Genomic DNA, 17,756 nt, shown 5'->3' with positions numbered 1-17,756 from the left:
TCACGATTAATACAAAATCTGGCAGCACCACTGGCCCAAGTGAGCTCACACTCAGCAAATATACAGCAACAGACTCCTTGGCAGTCTATTCAAGGACATCCCATTAACAAACGCAAGGGTTTGACTGACAAGTTGTTGATCCAATCGCAAACGTCCCTAGGAGTCTCTGGCGGTTTTCCCCACAGTCTCTGAGTCACTTGCAGATTTCACAAACATGGCCTCTCAGCCAGCATCAGTCAGGAACTATTTAGTGGTGCTCTGAAAAATCTCATTGGTTTGTCCCCTAACGGCCAGGAGTGGAAAGGGTAACCTAATGCAGGCTGACAGTCCTCTTCTCACCGTACACACTTTTTCCTTCTTTTTCTTCCGTCTAAGGTGCTTTACACTAGAGCTTTTGATGTGGTTTGTAGTCAATCTGAAGACAGTTTGGTTCGTTCAGTTAGTGTGAAAGCTTTCTCCCAAAGAAAGCTTTCAATGATGCCAACTTACTGTGATTCAGAGCCAAATAATACAATGGCTGCATCTTAATTTGCAATCGTATGCAGAATTAGGATTAGTGCCTCTCAAATCACAATGCATTGTAAATAATACGCAAAAGGTTCCCACTACACTATTTCTGGTTTTGAAAGTTTGCATCTCTGCATGCTGTATGGATTAATATCAGCAATAAAATACTTTCTTTTTTTTTCTCAGTAAAATGGTGAAGAATGTAAGGCCGAAGCTGTAGTAGGTATAAGTTGTTTTATTATTATTGCTTTATTTCAAATTTACTGAGAAAGTGTTTTCAATGTAACTTCTCACTAAGATACCAAACCCCAAAGATGATGATAATCTTATCCTAAAAGAACAACACATGTATGTGTCTTCAGTTGTGTCATAGACATTTAGCCTATCTTTACAATCTTACTTCATGATCCACTTTTAAATGTGTGATTCTGTTCACTTTTCTTTATATGCCAGTAAGAGCTGAAAATGACGTGGCTATTTGTAAAGGTTGAAGAGTCAGAGAATTCTAATAAAGTAAATATTTAATAATTAAATATTTATTCGATATTCAAAGACTTGTTTAAAAGATATAAATGTGTATTTGGTGAACATTGAGGGTATACTATAAAGTATTAGCTGTAGCTTTTCTGTTACTAATAATTGAAATGCAAACGCTACAATGCTTTTTCAAATACCACTTACTGTCTTCAACATCTCTGTCTAATAATACATTAGAACTCTTAAACAAAGACAGAAAACTAATGAAGTTGGACAATGGGAACAGGAATGGGCACCGCCGCTCTCTGCGCTGTCAAAAAAAGTCCCACTTTTGACACTTATCGGCCAAACAAAACAAAAAAACATATTGGGCGATATTTAAAAAAAAAAAAAGTCAAATATCAGCCAATATATTAGTCTTGCTGATATATTATATTACACTACTGTCTTCAGGAATATATCCTAAAACGCTGTTTCTCTAATATAGGAGTCAACAGTAAACCTGGACAGATTATCATAATGAGAGAGTCTTTTTCTATGCAAGGTTTTGTAGAAAATATTTAGGGCAGGCAAATTAATTATGCAAGTATTTAGCTCATGGTAAAACAAAAATAAATGATGCACCCTCTTGTACTCCTGAATCTTCTTAACAGCCTTTAAGTATGCTCTAAACCCAAACACTGAGAACAAGCATGTGTCTATGTAAACAGAGATACTGAATAAATAGAGAACTCAATCTCAGACTAAAGTGTTCAGACTGCCAAGTCAGAGCTGGAATCTTAAACTGTAAAACTGTTGAAGGGATGATGTGAGATCAAAGCGCTGGAAACCAGAGCACCATATACAGTAAGAGCTGGATTAAAGGAACAATATGAATTGAGCAGAAGAGTGTTTGGTGCATGTTTGGACAAGACTGCAGCTGTTTAATGAGGCCAAAATGAAACAGACCCTACACTTGAGCACAAACTGAGAGAAAGCAGATAGTGATAAACAATCTGACAGAGCACTATCTGCCTGCTTGCCAGAATACAGGAAGATGAGGATTTTGGATAATGCCAGAATAGTCTAGTACTATAAATGTAACCTTAAGCATGCCTTTTATTCTTTTCATATTTAATCAGTCGGTGTTCTAGACCAACAGCAATAGCTTTGTCTTATCTGTTTAATTCAAATGTTATGAGTAATATCATGAAAGTTATCATTGTGCTAACCAATAGCAGTGTCTGGTGAATGCAAGCTAAAGAATTCAGATTCACCCAATACACAAACAGTACAATGGGTACAATGCTTTTACATCATCAGTTACCTCAAGTGGTCGACCGATAATAAACATTTAACCTTGAACCCAAACTCTGACGTGAGCTGGACTGGCAGAATGAAACAGCCTATGAAGGAGTGAGCCAGCTCTCAGATTTCATCAAAAATATCTTAATTTGTGTTCCAAAGATGAACGAAAGTCTTACGGGTTTGGAACAACATGAGGGTGAGCAATTACTGACAGAATTTTCATTTTTGGGTGAACTAACCCTTTAAGTAGTTGCAATCTAAAGTATAAATCTGTTTATTTCACAAGATATCTTTTTTTTAACAAGTTTGTTTCATATTAGTTTTTAAATGATTTATTTCTAAAATTGTAAATATAATGTAAAATAAAAAATAATTAATTTCAGCACTTTATGCATGTGTTTTTACTATCTTTAAATTAAATAATGTTATATGTATCAGCTTTATATCAGCCATCGGCCACCCTGCTCTCTAAGATATCGGCAATTTAAAAAATCAATATCGGTCGACCACTAATCATTCGCTTAATGGCTGGAGAAGTATGGCCGTGGTCTTCCCACCATCTGCACCAGACCTGACAAGGGCTCTCAGATCCTCAGGTGCAATAACTACAGTAGCAAGTAACGGGTTTTCCTCTTAAATGGTCAAAATACAACATCAACATTTTAAGCAGTGAAAAGAACGGTAAAATTCATATAGTAAAACTCTATAGACAGTAAACCCAGTGTGATGTTGCTTGAATGTATTTTACATAAAGTGTGATTCTGTAAACATTCATTTTGTATAGACACTAAAATCTACAACATCAACATATTGTGCTGATAGCATAAAAAAACTATTTTATAGGCTATATAAACAATATTAGAGAGTGTTTTGTGAGGTATCTTTTGAGGTTCATAGAATAATGAACTTTGAACTATTAGAACTAGCATATTGAAATTTGGTCAACAGTGTCACTAAAGTTACAAATTAACGTTACAAAAGATTTCTATATTCAAATAACTTTCTATTCCTCAAAGAATCCTGAAAAAAATATAGTGGTTTCCACAAAAAATATTAAGCACCACATCTTCTGAACATGTCCTAAAATCCAACCATTTTGGACTATCGTTAACAATACTTTACAGAAGGTGCTGGGGTACAATATCCCAAAGGAATGTAAAGTTATGTTTCTCGGAAACATCACAGAAAGTGTGCGGAAGGAGGACCTTTATTTATCCAAGATTTTATTATCTGCGGCCCGAAAGGCTATTACTAGACTTTGGCTCAAATCGAGCATCCCAGATCAACAGCAATGGACAAGTTTAATTCAAAGCATTTTTATAATGGAAAAATTAACCTACACTATAAGGTTAAGAGAATCATCATTTAAGGAAAAATGGAGAAAATGGACCCATTTTCTGGCCCTAGAGAATGCATAACTCTTCTTCCCAATACAACTGTACACTGAGTGTTAATTTTGTATGATTCTTGGGTTGCTGGTAAACTTGTGCAAAAGTTGGTAGAAGTATTGTATATGTAAGGTTTATTGATCAGTGATTTCGATGATCACAGTTTTACTTATTTTTGTATCAATTGTACTAGATGCCTCCTCCTTAGCTTCCTTTGATTTTGTTCAATGTATGTTTCCTTTTTTGTTGTTGTTGTCATAAAACTCCAATAAAAATGAAAGTATAAATATATATATATATATATATATATATATATATATATATATATATATATATATATATATTATATATATATTAAGCAGCACAACTGTTAGCAACATTTATAATAATCAGAAATGTTTCTTGAGGAGCAAATCAGTGTATTAGAATGATTTCTGAAGGATCATGTGACACTGAAGACTGGAGTAATGATGCTGAAAATTCAGCTTTACCATCACAGGAAAAAATTACATTTTAAAATATATTAGAATATATTTTAAATTGTTATATTACAAATATTTTGATCAAATGCAGCCTTGTTGAGCATAATCTATAAGAGACTTCATTCAAAAACATTAAACCAGACAGACATATTTGGGGTACAATTGTCTAAAACTATAATTGATTAAATGCCTAAAGTAGAATAGTAGAATATCTGTGAACTAAAATGATCATATTAACTGCTTGCTTTTCACTGAGCCACCGTTCACCAAACGCTATGAAATAAATGAGAATGTGTTAGAATTACACTCATCTTCTTAAAAGGACATTTATTTTAGTACTCTTCCACCGAAAGAGCTGGATACAAGCGAAATTACACTGAAAAGGAAGGCAAAAGATGACACTTCAAACGTGAAGCTGAGAGGGAAAAAAAGAACAATCCTGCAATTGCCTTAATCCAGAGACACCTGCCATGAAAAGGGGCCCTTTGAAGTCATTAGCAGAGCTAGACAAGACATTGCATTTACATTTGAAACAAAAAGGCTGATTGGCTGACAGCCTACTCATATAAAGCTCAGCCGAAAATGCTAGCCAGTACAGAATGATAATGTCTACTTTATCACACCAAACAAACAATAAAATCCACATGCAGGGGGTGGTTGTGCCATTTACAGACTGGCATCAAACTCTAGCGACAGGTCGTGTGATGAAAGCAACAAGGCAAGGTAAAATCTCAGCTGCTTAAAAAATAAAAAGCTTGGTTGTGGATCTCATGACTGAGCAGTCACAGTGCAGCAGGATCTGGTGCTGCAGAGCTAAACTGGCCTAATTAGAGCTCAGGACATCCGCACACTAATCCCCCACACACCCCATCATCCTCACGGCTTTCATCTGTCCATGTGGACGGCTCCGCCAATCCAATAAGCATGTGTGGGCTATATTATGGACAGTAATGTAATGTACAGTAGTAACATGTAATGTGATCTTAAACAATTAGGTGGGCGTTGAGGAGACAGCTTTAAGGCACTACAGTATGGCTACAAGTTTGTTATATACTGTATACATACATACACACTCAACCAGTTGGTCAATTTTAACATGATAGCATCACGCAGTTGCTGCATATTTTTTGGCTGCACATCCATGACCTGAATCTTACGTTCCACCACATCACAAATGTGCTCTATTGGATTGAGATCTGTTGACTGTAGTGAACTCATTGTCATGTTCAAGAAGCCAGTTTGAGATGATTTGAGCTTTGTGACATGGTGCGTTTGAAGTAGCTGTTAGCCATCAGAAGCTGTTAGCTATCAGAAGATCGAGTACACTGTGGTCATAAAGGGATGGACATGGTCGGCACCAATGCTCAGGTAGGCTGTGGCATTTAAACGATGCTCAATTGGTACTAATCTTTTGTATTTTTTTTACCAAATATTGGTATCTTGCCCAAAGTGTGGCAAGATAATACCCTCCACACTATTACACCACCAACACCAGCCTGAACTATTGATACAAGGCAGGATGGATCCATGCGTTCATTTTGTTTATGCGCCAAATTCTAACCCTATCTGAATGTTACAGCAGAAATCGAGACTCATCCGACCAGTCAACGTTTTTCCGATCTTTTACTGTCCAGTTATGGTGCACACAGAAAATGTTTTTATCTTTAGGGGTACAACAGCTTGTCACTGGGGCAGTAACTTTAAAATGACATCTTTGTACCTTATTTTTTACTCCTAAAAGGTGCATATTAGTATCTTAGAGTACAAATAGGTACCTTAAGGTACTGCTTCTATGAACCTTTTTGTGGTAAAAAAAAGGTACAAAGATGTCATTTTAAGGGTACTGCCCCAGTGACAAGCTGTTGTACCCCTAAAGATAAAATTTTTACACCTTTTTTTTCTTTTTTTTAACACCTCTGAGCCCGTGCAAACTGTGAATTAGCCTGAGTTTCCTGTTCTTCGCTGACAGGAGTGTCACCCGGTTTGGTCTTCTGCTGCTGTAGCCCTTCTGCTTCAAGGTTCAACATGTTTTGTGTTCAGAGATGCTCTTCTGCAGACCTCGGTTGTAACAAGTGGTTATTTGAGTTACTGTTGCATTTCTATCAGCTCAAACCAGTCTGGCTGTTCTCTGACCTCTGGCACCAGCAAGGCATTTTCACTCACAGAACTGCCACTTTTTGGATCATTCTCTGTAGACAAGCAATTCCCGCACACTATCGTAACTTGCAAAGAAGTAATATTTATTCACACAACGTTTCGGTCACACGACCTTCATCAGGAGTGATGAAGGTCGTGTGACCGAAACGTTGTGTGAATAAATATTACTTCTTTGCAAGTTACGATAGTGTGCGGGAATTGCTTGTCTATTGAAACGATCCACCTGGTCTTATTATCCTACGCACCTATTACCTGCAGGTGTGCGATGGAGCTTGTTTACTAATTGGATCATTCTCTGTAAAATGTGAAAATCCCAATTTCTGAAATACTCAGACCAGCCCGTCTGGCACCAACAACCATGCCAAGATCAAAGTCACTTAAATCACCTTTCTACCCCATTCTGATGCTCAGTTTTAACTTCAGCAGATCATCTTGATCATGTCTACATGCCTAAATTAAGTTGCTGTCATGTGACTGACTGATTAGATATTTACATTAATGAGCAGTGGAACAGGTGTACCTAATAAAGTGGCCGGTCATTGTATCTAATCATTGTAGGTCATTGTATCTAATCTAAAATTAAATAGATAATGCAAAGATCTATTTTCCATGCAAGCATGCTGTTGTTGTTGTTGTTGTTATTGTTGTCATGTGCATATACAGTAACAAACATTTGCTGTTCTTTTTCTAACAAAATAGTATGGTATTACAGTATTAGGCTACAGTATATCACCCATTTATAAGTTAACAGCCACGACATAAAAATAATTATCGCCTTATTGGTATAGGCCAGAATTTCATCACTCGTTTTGAGAGGTTGTTCTGATAAATTGTTTGTATCTGATGGGAAAAAAAATCAATTAAATGATGAATGCTGGAATATAAACAGGTTATTGCAGTCTCATCTAAAAATGTATATGATGACGAATCCTCAAGGCCATCTTTAGCCATGTTTGAGTTATACAATTGTCACTCCAGACCTCACCTTGACCTGTCTATTCTATATTATCCTATCAATGCTATTGTCAGATGCCAAGAAAACAATGTTAGATACCCCAATCAGAATATGTATTATGATCCTACTATGCTAGTGCATGTTTTCCTTTTTTAATCTACTGTACGTAAGATCATGTGCAGTATTTATCATTGGAAAAAGCATGTTATAATAATGACTTGCTTAATCCAACAAAACAACAACAAAATAAGAAGAGAACATTATGAGATCCATCAATGATATAACCTTTGTAGCAATCACTACATTCATAACAACAACATTTGTTATTCTGGGGTCTTCAAATGTTCATCTCTCCATATAAACAACATGAGGGGAAACATAGCTGCCATATCCTGCAAGCTGAATTCTGTTTAAATTCAGCACATCTGTAAATCTCTCTGTCTGTCCAGTTGTATATGCTTGTAATGTTTTATGCATAGTCTCAGCAAAATGTTCTTTGTACCGCTTGTAAAAGTTTGTTACCCATTCGAAACCCCCACAGCTTCAACAAAGCTGTGTACCAGGGTGATGAAGTTATATTTTAGTATATCTTCCTCTCTCTAATTTTAGATTTTGCTGTCAGGGTGCTGTTAGTCAATTAAAGAAAATAAAGTAGTTTTGCTACTACTTGATGTAGTCTTGATGTCTTTGTCCTCTCTGATGTTGTACTTCAGTTTGCTCCTCTCAGCCAAGAATAGACTACTTGAAAATCTATTTAATGGCTCTCTAGATTATGCCTTAGTTTAAAATGGCTACATTAAACTATAATGCAATGTCACTATATAAAAAATATCCTTAAATACATGCAAACTAGAAGAGAAACCTACACGGTCTGCTCTATCTGATAATAGAAAGCACAAGATAATGTTCTCTCTCTATAAATAATGCAGATTATGGAAATGTTGTGTTATCACAAACATGAGCATTGAACCATATAATGCAGATATAATTGTGTGATAGTTTGTCCTTTGCCTGATTTAATGTTTAATCTAACATATTTTGCAGGATATAAAATTGCTGTAATAGTATGAGAGACTTCTTTAAACATACTATGTCTTACCGACCCTAAACTTTTGAGTATATACGCGCACACACACACACATGCTGTTCACTACTATGGTATATGGACAACTACTAGGCTATAAGCTTTGTATTTAGGGGCAGTATTCAGAGTAAAACCAAAAATATGCAAAAATACAAATGCAACAAACAATGAATTAACTCCGTCCTTATAATACCACCAGCAGTAGATTTGTCTCCAAACATTTAGGATATGTACACTCTTTAAATGATGGTTCTTTATTGGCATCTATGGTTCCATGAAGAAACTTTTATATCCATGGAACCTGGATTTCCTGGAACCAATTAAAAATTGAAATAATAATTTTTCCCACTATAAAGAGCCTTGTGTAGAATGGAAATTCTACACAAGGCTCTTTATAGTGGGAAAAATTATTATTTCAATTTTTTTTAATGTTTTTCACAATAAGAAAGAAATATTATTTTAAGAACTGTTCACTAAAAGGGAACCCAAAATGGTTCTACTGTATCTAGAGTGTAGTATCATATAGTGGCCTATTCTGGCTGCTTTGAAAAACAAGCCAGCTTTTGATTGTTAACATTATGGTATACACACTTATGAAAAGTTGAAAGAAATATACTATTAAAAACAGCAACACTCTTACTGGCTTAAACATAGATGCTATAATGCATTGTAGTTTTCAGTAAAAAAAATAATGTTGTTGTGTGTGTGTTTTTTTACCCTATCATAACCTTTGTGACGGAGGCATCTCATCTCAGCAGGAATCCACAATTACCCAGAAAATAACACTATCCTTTCCTTCAACTGTATAGTTGTCTTTTTTTTAATGGCCTCCTGGAGACATAAAACACAAGACTACATGACAGTACTGTCCACTAAAACAGGAAGCAATTTAGCTTCAGTGTGTGCCAACAGCAGCCAACTCCACATAAATTACTGACCTGTGGGCAAACCTCTTGTTGATATAAAGCATAGAATGACAGACACTTCCACAATATCACTAACAAAAGCATGTATAGATTACTTATATGTGTTCCTCAAAACATGTTTAGATCACCACAAAATAACTAAGTCCTGTTTATGAATGAGAACAGCATGCATTTGTTTACAGTAATGATTAAAATAATCTTGTGATGATGTTTCATTTTTGATTTCTGGTGCACTATCAGCATATTTTAATAGTCTCCACAAGGTCAGATACTGTGTTTCTCTCTGTGCTGTGAATACAAATTAAGATATAGAGGCCACTTTGGACATGTCTTACATTTGCAGTACGAAATAAACTGGCTGTCAATATGACATTAAGCAATCGTCAGAGCGAGCAGATTAAATGTATTTAACTGTAGTATAGCTTTCGTACCACAATTAAATTAAAGTGTAAAATCATGTGTGCCCACATAAAACTGTCAGCAGACACGTGGGGAAATAACCGCAACAACAACAAAAAAACTCAGCTTACCTAAAACATAGTTGACATGTAATTAAGTACCAGCCTGCACAGCCGAATACGATCAATAACAAGTGCTTGATTCCTGACACTTGATCAACAGTTTTTACCATTAAGTTGAATCAGCTCCGGTTGATCAACTTTTTGGAGGGCAGGATAACTGCTACTTCTTAGTTCTAGGCAGGCCTGAGTGAGCACGGCACGGAGTCCATCCTCATTAATTACGCCGTTCTAGTACCATCTAGTGGACAAGAGCGTGTACTACACTATTTTAGCATTCTCGCATAGTAAATTACAGCCAGTGAAGAAACTAATAACCTAGGAGAGCTCTCCTGCAAGCTTCTATCAAGACGACAATATTTTAATCGATTTTTTAATTTTTTTTCTCATTTAAAAATACTTAAAGCCTAAAAACTGCGAGGAATATATATATTTTTTACAACAATAGTAGTAGTAGCCTAGTAGTGGTGGTGATAATGATAATAATAATAATAATAATAATATGTAATTGTTGCAATATACTATCAATGGAAATAATATGAGTACTTCAATATGTCGTCAAAAGTCATTCTTTAGTGATGGGAAACCCGACTCAGAAACCCGCGCAAATCAAATTAAAAAACGATTCAATGATTCTTTTACGTCATATTGTAACTACGTCATCGCTCTAAATTATATATTTATTGGCTATTGACTATTAAAGTTCGCCTTTAATCCTTCCTTCAGCAGTCATATCCTCGGTTCACTTTAAATGCTCTGTCGTCACTTCTCTTCTCATTACGAATCAGACCGGTTTTTGTGAACAGATTCGTTCACCAATCGGATATCGCTCGTCAAGGCCTGAGGCGATCTGTGTTAGCTATTTAAAAATATTTAACGCTTGTCCGTTATAGGTTGTGAACGTTTTATTATTTTTCCCCTGTTCATTTTTCAGAACTTTTCTACTTTACTAACCACTTGTTTGGTTCAGGAAAACTTTAATGATTTTAATTTGAACGTCGTCACATTCGAGGTCTGAAGAAGGATCATCGCAACATCGAGGCCTTCGATTAGCTTCTGTGCAAACTGAAGAGACAAACACCTCCGCATAAGCATGTTTAAAGACAAAACGGCATGGTTCTCCAGCAGTGTTGGAAAGGGGGTAACCAGCTTCTGGGGTGGGTGAGATGAGCATTTGGTTATATGCTTCTAAAATAACTCAATTAAAGAAATGAACGAATCTATTAATGAATATTTTGTAATAAGTCATCTGATTTTATATCAGGTTTTAACTTGAAATATGAGTACATTATATACTTGTCTATATTCTTTTAGTTTCTGAAGGGGGAGCTCTTTCTTCCTGGAAAACAGCAGATTACCTCTTCAGTAATGATGCCTCTTCTGAAGACACTAAAAGGTCTATTTAGTTTAACGTTACTGTGCAAATCTTGTCTCAGGGTAATTTGGTCATACTTCTAAAGAAGCTTTAAAAGTAACAGAATATGCATGGATTGTGTATTTTTAATTTAATGCAAAGAAAAGTGGTTATCACTCGCATCTGTGGCAGAGAGACCAGCCTATAGAATGTAATTTAATCCAAATCTACTGTACCCTAAACCCCTGAAATGCATGAAAAACAAGTTTTACCTGATTTCTTTCTTTCTTCTTTTTTTAGGGTATATCGCAGTGAGGACTATATAAAGAACAGGGCGACAGTTTTCCACAGCAATTTCCTGTCAGCATGTAAACCTCGCCAGAGTGTCAAATCTGTGCCTCTTGGCCACTACGTACTGCCTCCAGACTCCATCCAGAATGGTGAGCTGTTCATTATTTTTAGTGACGAGATCCAATGTAAAGAATGAAATGAGTCGTTGCTACATTTAATATTTCATAATTAATGTTCCAATTTCTCTTTAGAAATGAGAGTGCTAATTGGAAGGTTCATTTGGGAAACGGATGAACAGGTAGGAGAACACGCTGTAGTTAAACCTGTGCCCGGCTATTCTTCGTTGTCTTTGTTAGCTTCTCAGTTGTTATTTATTAAAGGTGATGTGTGAAGAACAAAAAACAACCAAAACGTCTGAAGACAGTCTATCCGATGAGACTGAAGATCCACCAGTGAGAGAGAAGAACAGGTATGCATTAACTCAACATTTAATTATATCTGAATTTAATATAGAATTTGGGCAGAATGCATTAATTCATTGTAGTGAATTTCATTTTTAAATACATCCAGTAGTTAAAGACACACAACTGATGTCTAGATATTACTTTCACTACCACAGCCCTTTATCTGTATAAAAACCTGGTGTAACCTCATGTTCATGTTATCTATTAGCCAGGAAGATTACCAGTCTGTTGCATCACCGAACAAAGTGTGTTCATGCTGTGAGATGCGGCAGTATCCTGTAAACAACATGATCTCGGGTAATTAATTAACAGATAAAACTGACACCCTACAAATGTTCTCACATTTAGAAACTGTTTATTGTTCTGTCTCTTTTTCAGGATATGCTCATGTCGACCAAATGAAGAAGTATTTAGGGGAACTTTATGATTTTCTTCCCTCCCTCCATGGTCATAATGTTTCGAGATCTAATGATGTGACACCTCCTTATTGTCACAAAGAAATGTAATATAACGTGCCTTGTTTAAATCCACTTCTTTGTTCTATATATGTTTCACTGACAAAAGTATTTAATGCAACTGGATGTTCATTCTCAGTTTCTGCTCATCTCATATTAAACTGCTTCTTCAGTAAATCACACTTTTCCCAGCAATATGAAATCCAGTCCCTGTACGTGAACAGAGGTGATTTGACATAGGTTACAGAGAATAGCAATAGTAATATTAACAAATAAAAGTGCATATACTTGAAACAAAGTGTGTCTGTTTATTTTCTGTTAATGGTTAAATACCTTCCAGTGAGGTGGTCTATCCATTAAAGGATTTTCTCTGAGGTCAAGTTTTATAAGTCTGCTGAAACCAGGGATTAGGTAATCCTCCAGTGATCTGATGCTGTTAAATTTAATAGACAGGATCTGCAGATTTGCCATGTCTGGAAACAGATGTAAAAAAATTGCACATGAGCAACAAAAAAAGGAAAACAGGGATTTACACCTAATATCCAGTACCAATAATAATGAGAGAGTGAATAAATATAGTAATTTCATTAAGTGGGAAGTTTCTAACCTGTTAGTTCAGTAGGGATGTGTGTAAAACAGTTCTTGTCCAGATTCATGAAGACCAGAGACTGTAAGTGATTCACCTCTTCTGGGAGGTCTTGAAGTTTATTATCGGCTAAGTTTAACCACTGTAAACTGCTGAGGGATCCAAATTTTGAAGGCAGGTGTGCAATTGTATTATTATGGAGCCCAAGTTTCTGTAACTTGCTGAGTTTACCAATAGATAATGGTATGGAGATGAGACCACATCCAGCAGCCCAGAGCTCTCTCAGTTCTCTCAGGTCCCCTACTTCTTCTGGGAGAACAGATAGTGGGTTGTGGTTTACACCCAGGTAAGTCAGGTGTTTCAGTGATCCAATGTTGCTAGGAAGAACGGTCAGCTGGTTTCTATCCAGTGTCAGTTCTTCAAGCTTTTCCAGGTGCAGAATCTAACAGGGGATGGACATGGTAGACACCTTAGACATGATTTCTGCTTGCATTATTATTATTATATGATATGTACAGTGCGACGAATTCATTCACTTTGCGAGTAGCTACTTTGTAAAACACCGTACATAAGTTATGGGATAAATGGCGTAACAGTTACCTCGTCTGGTGGTAAAATGAGCTGATTGTTGTTCAGAAACAGTTTTTTCAAGGTAACGAGTCTCGAAACGCCAGGTGGCAAAACAACTAGACCCCGGTGACTCATGTTCAGACTCTCCTGTTGTTTGTTGATACATTCCAGTACCATATCCTCTCCGTTCATTGTGTTTAATTTGCCAAAAACACATACTGAATAGAGTAGGCGCATCACCATAGCAACAGACAACTTCCGGCATTTCTGGAACTGGGGGACTGAATGGAAATAAATGTGAGATTCAAAAATTAACGCAAGAAAAGACGAGGCAGATCTGTCCATATTTGTATAGTTAATTTGTATTTATTGACATTTTAAGAACAATGTTAAAATGCAGAAACTAGCTTTTCCTCTCCATTATTTTGTGCAGAATGCGCACAGATTGCACAGCGCGCAGTTTTGATGTTATTGAATGACCTGCTGAGAAAACAGGAAGAAGTGGGATGGCCGTAAGGGGCATAGAGACATTTAAGTAGGATCCCATTCGGCCGCTCCAGACACGTCGGCGCGCCCGCCATTTTGGAACGGTCAGCGTATCTTCACTCACAATAAGCATCAATTATGCTACAACATTGCGCAGATTTTGGCTGTAAAAACCACCAAGATTTAAATTCCCGAAAAAATGGGTTAACCTTTTACAGATAAAAATGTGTTAGTTTGTGATTTTATATGTAGCAACTCAATATTACAGGGGTTTAAATTATGGTAACTTTTAGTGCTGTGTTAGCTGACGCCTTCCTCTTGTTGTATTGTGTTAGTTGAGCAAAATCATCTGCTGAAGTCTGTTACAGATATAGATATTCATACATGCGCACCGTACTGTGGTGGTTGCAGACGGCGCACTGTCAACTTTCTATTTGACCGGCTTTGACCGTTTCAATATGGCGGACGACCCATTGAAACCGGAGGTTTCTATGTCTATATTTCTATGTGTGTCAGTTCGTGTGTGAGTGAACGGGTGCATGATCCGTACAGGAGTCAAATAATAAGTATATCAACTGTGAGAACACGCGTTGTCGGGAGTTTGTCAGTTGTTCTGTACTTATATGAGATAAAAACATGGATAAAGACAACCTCTCCGTTGTTCTGCACTCTAAAGGAGATCTCAGACTGGTATGAAATTTCATGCGTTTTAGTGAAGATCTTGCAACCCTTGAACTCTGATTGCATTTGGAATTAATAATAGCAGACTTCTCTGTATCTTTAACAGGAACAGCGTCCGATCCCGGAGCCAGGACCAAATGGTAGGCTATAGATTTGTGATTAAGCAATATTTCTAAATGCTTTTCAATGGTGATAAACATTTTAGTATTCATATTTACCCATTTTCCGGGCTTCTTTTTTGAAGACGCGTTACTTCAGATGCACTCAGTGGGCATTTGTGGATCAGATGTGCACTATTGGCAGAACGGGCGCATCGGGGACTATGTGTTGAAACAGCCCATGATTCTGGGACATGAAGCCTCTGGTCGTGTGGTGAAAGTGGGATCTGCTGTGACTCACCTCAAAGCAGGTTAGTTCTGGGTTTGCCTTAGTTTGTGAGATAATGGTCTGGTTTCACATACAGGGCTTAGATTAAGCCAGGATTAGGTTTTAGTTAAATTAGGGCATTTAAGTAGCTTTTATAAACATGCATTAGAAAGAACATTACTGTTGTGCATCCTGAGAAAAAACAAAGGCACTGACATATTCTAAGTTACTGTATGTGTAAGTTGCTTTCAGTAAAACAGCTAAAACATGCATTTTAATCTGGGACTAAGTTTAAGCCTTGTCTGTGAAACCAGGGGTAGGCTATAACAGTTAAACTTGGATTAAGTGTGTCTTTCATTTTTGTAACCAGGAGACAGAGTTGCAGTTGAGCCTGGAGTTCCTCGTGAAGTAGATGAGTTCTTTAAATCTGGACACTACAACCTCTCTCCCAGCATATTCTTCTGTGCCACTCCTCCAGATGATGGAAACCTGTGCAGATACTACAAACACAACGCTAGCTTCTGCTACAAGTCAGATCACTATTTCTGGACTAATTATAAGTCCATGGTCCTTTAATTCTATGCATAATAATCATATGGTTGTGTGCATGCAGACTTCCCGATAATTTGACTTATGAGGAGGGAGCCCTGATTGAGCCCCTGTCAGTGGGCATTCATGCCTGCAGGAGGGCAGGAGTTACTCTTGGAAGCTCAGTGTTTGTCTGTGGTGCAGGTCAGTCACTATCTCTAATGTTTGCACATATTTATGCAACTGTTACATATTAACTAGTCAATCAGTGTAATGACCTCTGACTTCTGGGGTTCTGCCACTTTTCTAGTGTGTCAGCACTGTAAAATAATTATTGCTTATTAATCTAATATCACAGAAACATTTTTTTTAGAAATGTTATCTTTGTAACATGACTTTTGAGATATGTAACTGGTTATAGCAATCAATGACTATGTTTGTATATATGTGTGTGTGACTATGTGTGTGTGTGTTTTCACCAACATAGGACCAATTGGACTAGTTTCTTTGTTGGCGGCCAAAGCCATGGGTGCTTCACAAGTAATAATAAGTGGTAATGTATATATTCTTCACTATGCATAAAAAGTAATAATGTATGAATAAATTGTGCATATAAAATACATTTTTAATCTGTATTTGTAGACTTGTCCTCTGATCGGCTTGGCAAAGCTAAAGAGATCGGAGCAGACTTCCTGCTTCTTGTGAAAAAAGAGGATACACCTCAGGACATGGCCAAAAAAGTGGAGGGAATGCTGGGTTGCATGCCTCAAATCAGCATTGAATGCACTGGAGTGCAGAACAGCATTCAAACAGCCATCTATGTAAGTTTGATTACAAAAAAATAAAGCCATACAGCTTTCACATTATTGGAGTGTCCATTTTGCTGTCAAATTTGTTTGAGTGTTTAGACATGCCCAAAAGGATTGATCATACTTAGACCTTCTTGTGCTGATGATGATGTTTTTGTCTAGGCTACTCGTTCAGGAGGAGTGGTGGTGTTGGTTGGGCTTGGTGCTGAGATGACCACCATACCTCTTCTCAATGCAGCACTCAGAGAAGTTGACATCAGAGGTGTATTCCGTTACTGTAATACGTAAGTAGGATCACTAAGGCTAGAGATGTACTTATGACTGTATCAGCGGTTTGAGTATAATGTAGATCAAAATATAAAAAAATGTGCACACTTTTACCCATGACACCTCATTGTTTTTTCAGCTGGCCGGTGGCCATTTCTATGTTGGCGTCTAAGAAGGTGAACGTCAAACCCCTGGTCACCCACCGTTTCCCGCTGGAGCAGGCTGTGCAGGCCTTTGAGACCACCCGTCAGGGTCTTGGGGTTAAAGTCATGTTAAAATGTGACAAGAATGACCAGAACCCGTGAGATCAACCACTAGACCCACATCTGATTATTGCTTTGCTACAGTCACTTCAATACATTTTGTTTAATCCTGCTAGTTTTGAGAGTAACTTCACTATCTAGTCTCAGGTACAGCAGTCACAGGAATTCAGTCTTCACAGTGGATGTAATTATGTATCATTTAAATGTAATTTATGAATCTAGCATGTTACTTTAGTCAAATAAATATAAATAAACATTTTATAGAATCATGAAAAGTGTTCATTTATTTGTATGTAACATTGTCAGAGTGCAGTTTTTAATGGCATATCATAATAGCAGGTCATTTTTACAATTTAATTACCTTAAATCTTTTTCACAAACAATGCATCTTATCTTTACCTAAGATTTATTGTACTAACTTGATTGTCTGTGTAATTACTTTAAGGAAAGTATGTGAGCTCTTTTTATATTTGTAATCATTTTATTTTTGTTTGTATATTTTGTCAATATGTAATTTGGGCATAATAAGTAGGAGTTCTGCAAGTAGTCCACAACTGGCCATCTTAATCAGTGAATATATGGAGGAAAACTCATTTATACACCATTGATGTACGTTTCATTTATTTTAATTACATTGCATGATCCATTCTGTAAACTAACAGAACCTATCAGTTGTTCTATACGTGCATACTGTATGTGAATAAAATGGATAAAACCTCTCTTTGGTCGTGCACTCTAAAGGAGAGCTCAGATTGCAATGACATTTCATGAATTTTAGTTGAAGATTTTGCAACCCTCGAACTCTGATTGCACTTGCAATTTATACTGTATTTGCAGACTTTTCTGTATCTTTAA

The 17,756-nt window shown here is 36.7% G+C and overlaps 3 protein-coding genes across 3 annotated transcripts; 2 read left to right on the top strand and 1 right to left on the bottom strand.

The window, feature by feature from the left end:
• The first annotated feature begins 10,572 nt into the window (after window positions 1–10,572).
• terb2 (telomere repeat binding bouquet formation protein 2) lies at window positions 10,573–12,408 on the top strand. Its single transcript, XM_084109715.1, has 7 exons — window positions 10,573–10,938; window positions 11,096–11,177; window positions 11,436–11,575; window positions 11,678–11,724; window positions 11,807–11,895; window positions 12,099–12,187; window positions 12,269–12,408. The coding sequence occupies exons 1-7, from the start codon at window positions 10,875–10,877 to the stop codon at window positions 12,394–12,396; spliced, it is 639 nt and encodes a 212-aa protein (XP_083965841.1). The 5' UTR covers window positions 10,573–10,874; the 3' UTR covers window positions 12,397–12,408.
• An 8-nt stretch (window positions 12,409–12,416) lies between these two features.
• Window positions 12,417–15,065, bottom strand: LOC311079980 (uncharacterized protein). The gene is made up of 5 exons (XM_084109713.1): window positions 14,887–15,065; window positions 13,532–13,782; window positions 12,953–13,373; window positions 12,679–12,818; window positions 12,417–12,555 (listed from the first exon to the last, which is right to left on the bottom strand). Exons 1-5 carry the CDS (start codon window positions 14,888–14,890, stop codon window positions 12,523–12,525), a joined length of 849 nt encoding a protein of 282 aa, XP_083965839.1. The 5' UTR covers window positions 14,891–15,065; the 3' UTR covers window positions 12,417–12,522.
• Window positions 14,060–17,620, top strand: LOC311079979 (sorbitol dehydrogenase-like). The gene is made up of 9 exons (XM_084109712.1): window positions 14,060–14,677; window positions 14,775–14,808; window positions 14,913–15,077; window positions 15,405–15,564; window positions 15,648–15,766; window positions 16,050–16,115; window positions 16,205–16,383; window positions 16,534–16,655; window positions 16,778–17,620. Exons 1-9 carry the CDS (start codon window positions 14,624–14,626, stop codon window positions 16,941–16,943), a joined length of 1,065 nt encoding a protein of 354 aa, XP_083965838.1. The 5' UTR covers window positions 14,060–14,623; the 3' UTR covers window positions 16,944–17,620.
• The last annotated feature ends 136 nt before the right edge of the window (window positions 17,621–17,756 follow it).

This window comes from Abramis brama, assembly GCF_963993115.1.
Source record: "Abramis brama genome assembly, chromosome: 3".
NCBI classification, from domain to species: domain Eukaryota; kingdom Metazoa; phylum Chordata; class Actinopteri; order Cypriniformes; family Leuciscidae; genus Abramis; species Abramis brama.
This window is presented reverse-complemented; position numbering and strand designations above follow the sequence as displayed.

Excerpts from the sequence above, each read along its gene's own strand:
- LOC311079980 (XM_084109713.1), bottom strand. Across the intron at positions 12,819-12,952 it reads CATCCCTACTGAACTAACAG|ACATGGCAAATCTGCAGATC; the intron begins GTTAGAAACTTC and ends ATCTGTTTCCAG. Across the intron at positions 12,556-12,678 it reads ATAGACCACCTCACTGGAAG|GGACTGGATTTCATATTGCT; the intron begins GTATTTAACCAT and ends GTTCACGTACAG.
- terb2 (XM_084109715.1), top strand. The coding sequence starts at position 10,875 with ATGTTTAAAGACAAAACGGCATGGTTCTCCAGCAGTGTTGGAAAGGGG. Across the intron at positions 11,576-11,677 it reads TCCAGACTCCATCCAGAATG|AAATGAGAGTGCTAATTGGA; the intron begins GTGAGCTGTTCA and ends ATTTCTCTTTAG. Across the intron at positions 11,725-11,806 it reads TTTGGGAAACGGATGAACAG|GTGATGTGTGAAGAACAAAA; the intron begins GTAGGAGAACAC and ends TATTTATTAAAG.
- LOC311079979 (XM_084109712.1), top strand. The coding sequence starts at position 14,624 with ATGGATAAAGACAACCTCTCCGTTGTTCTGCACTCTAAAGGAGATCTC. Across the intron at positions 15,078-15,404 it reads TGTGACTCACCTCAAAGCAG|GAGACAGAGTTGCAGTTGAG; the intron begins GTTAGTTCTGGG and ends TTTTGTAACCAG. Across the intron at positions 16,656-16,777 it reads GTATTCCGTTACTGTAATAC|CTGGCCGGTGGCCATTTCTA; the intron begins GTAAGTAGGATC and ends TTGTTTTTTCAG.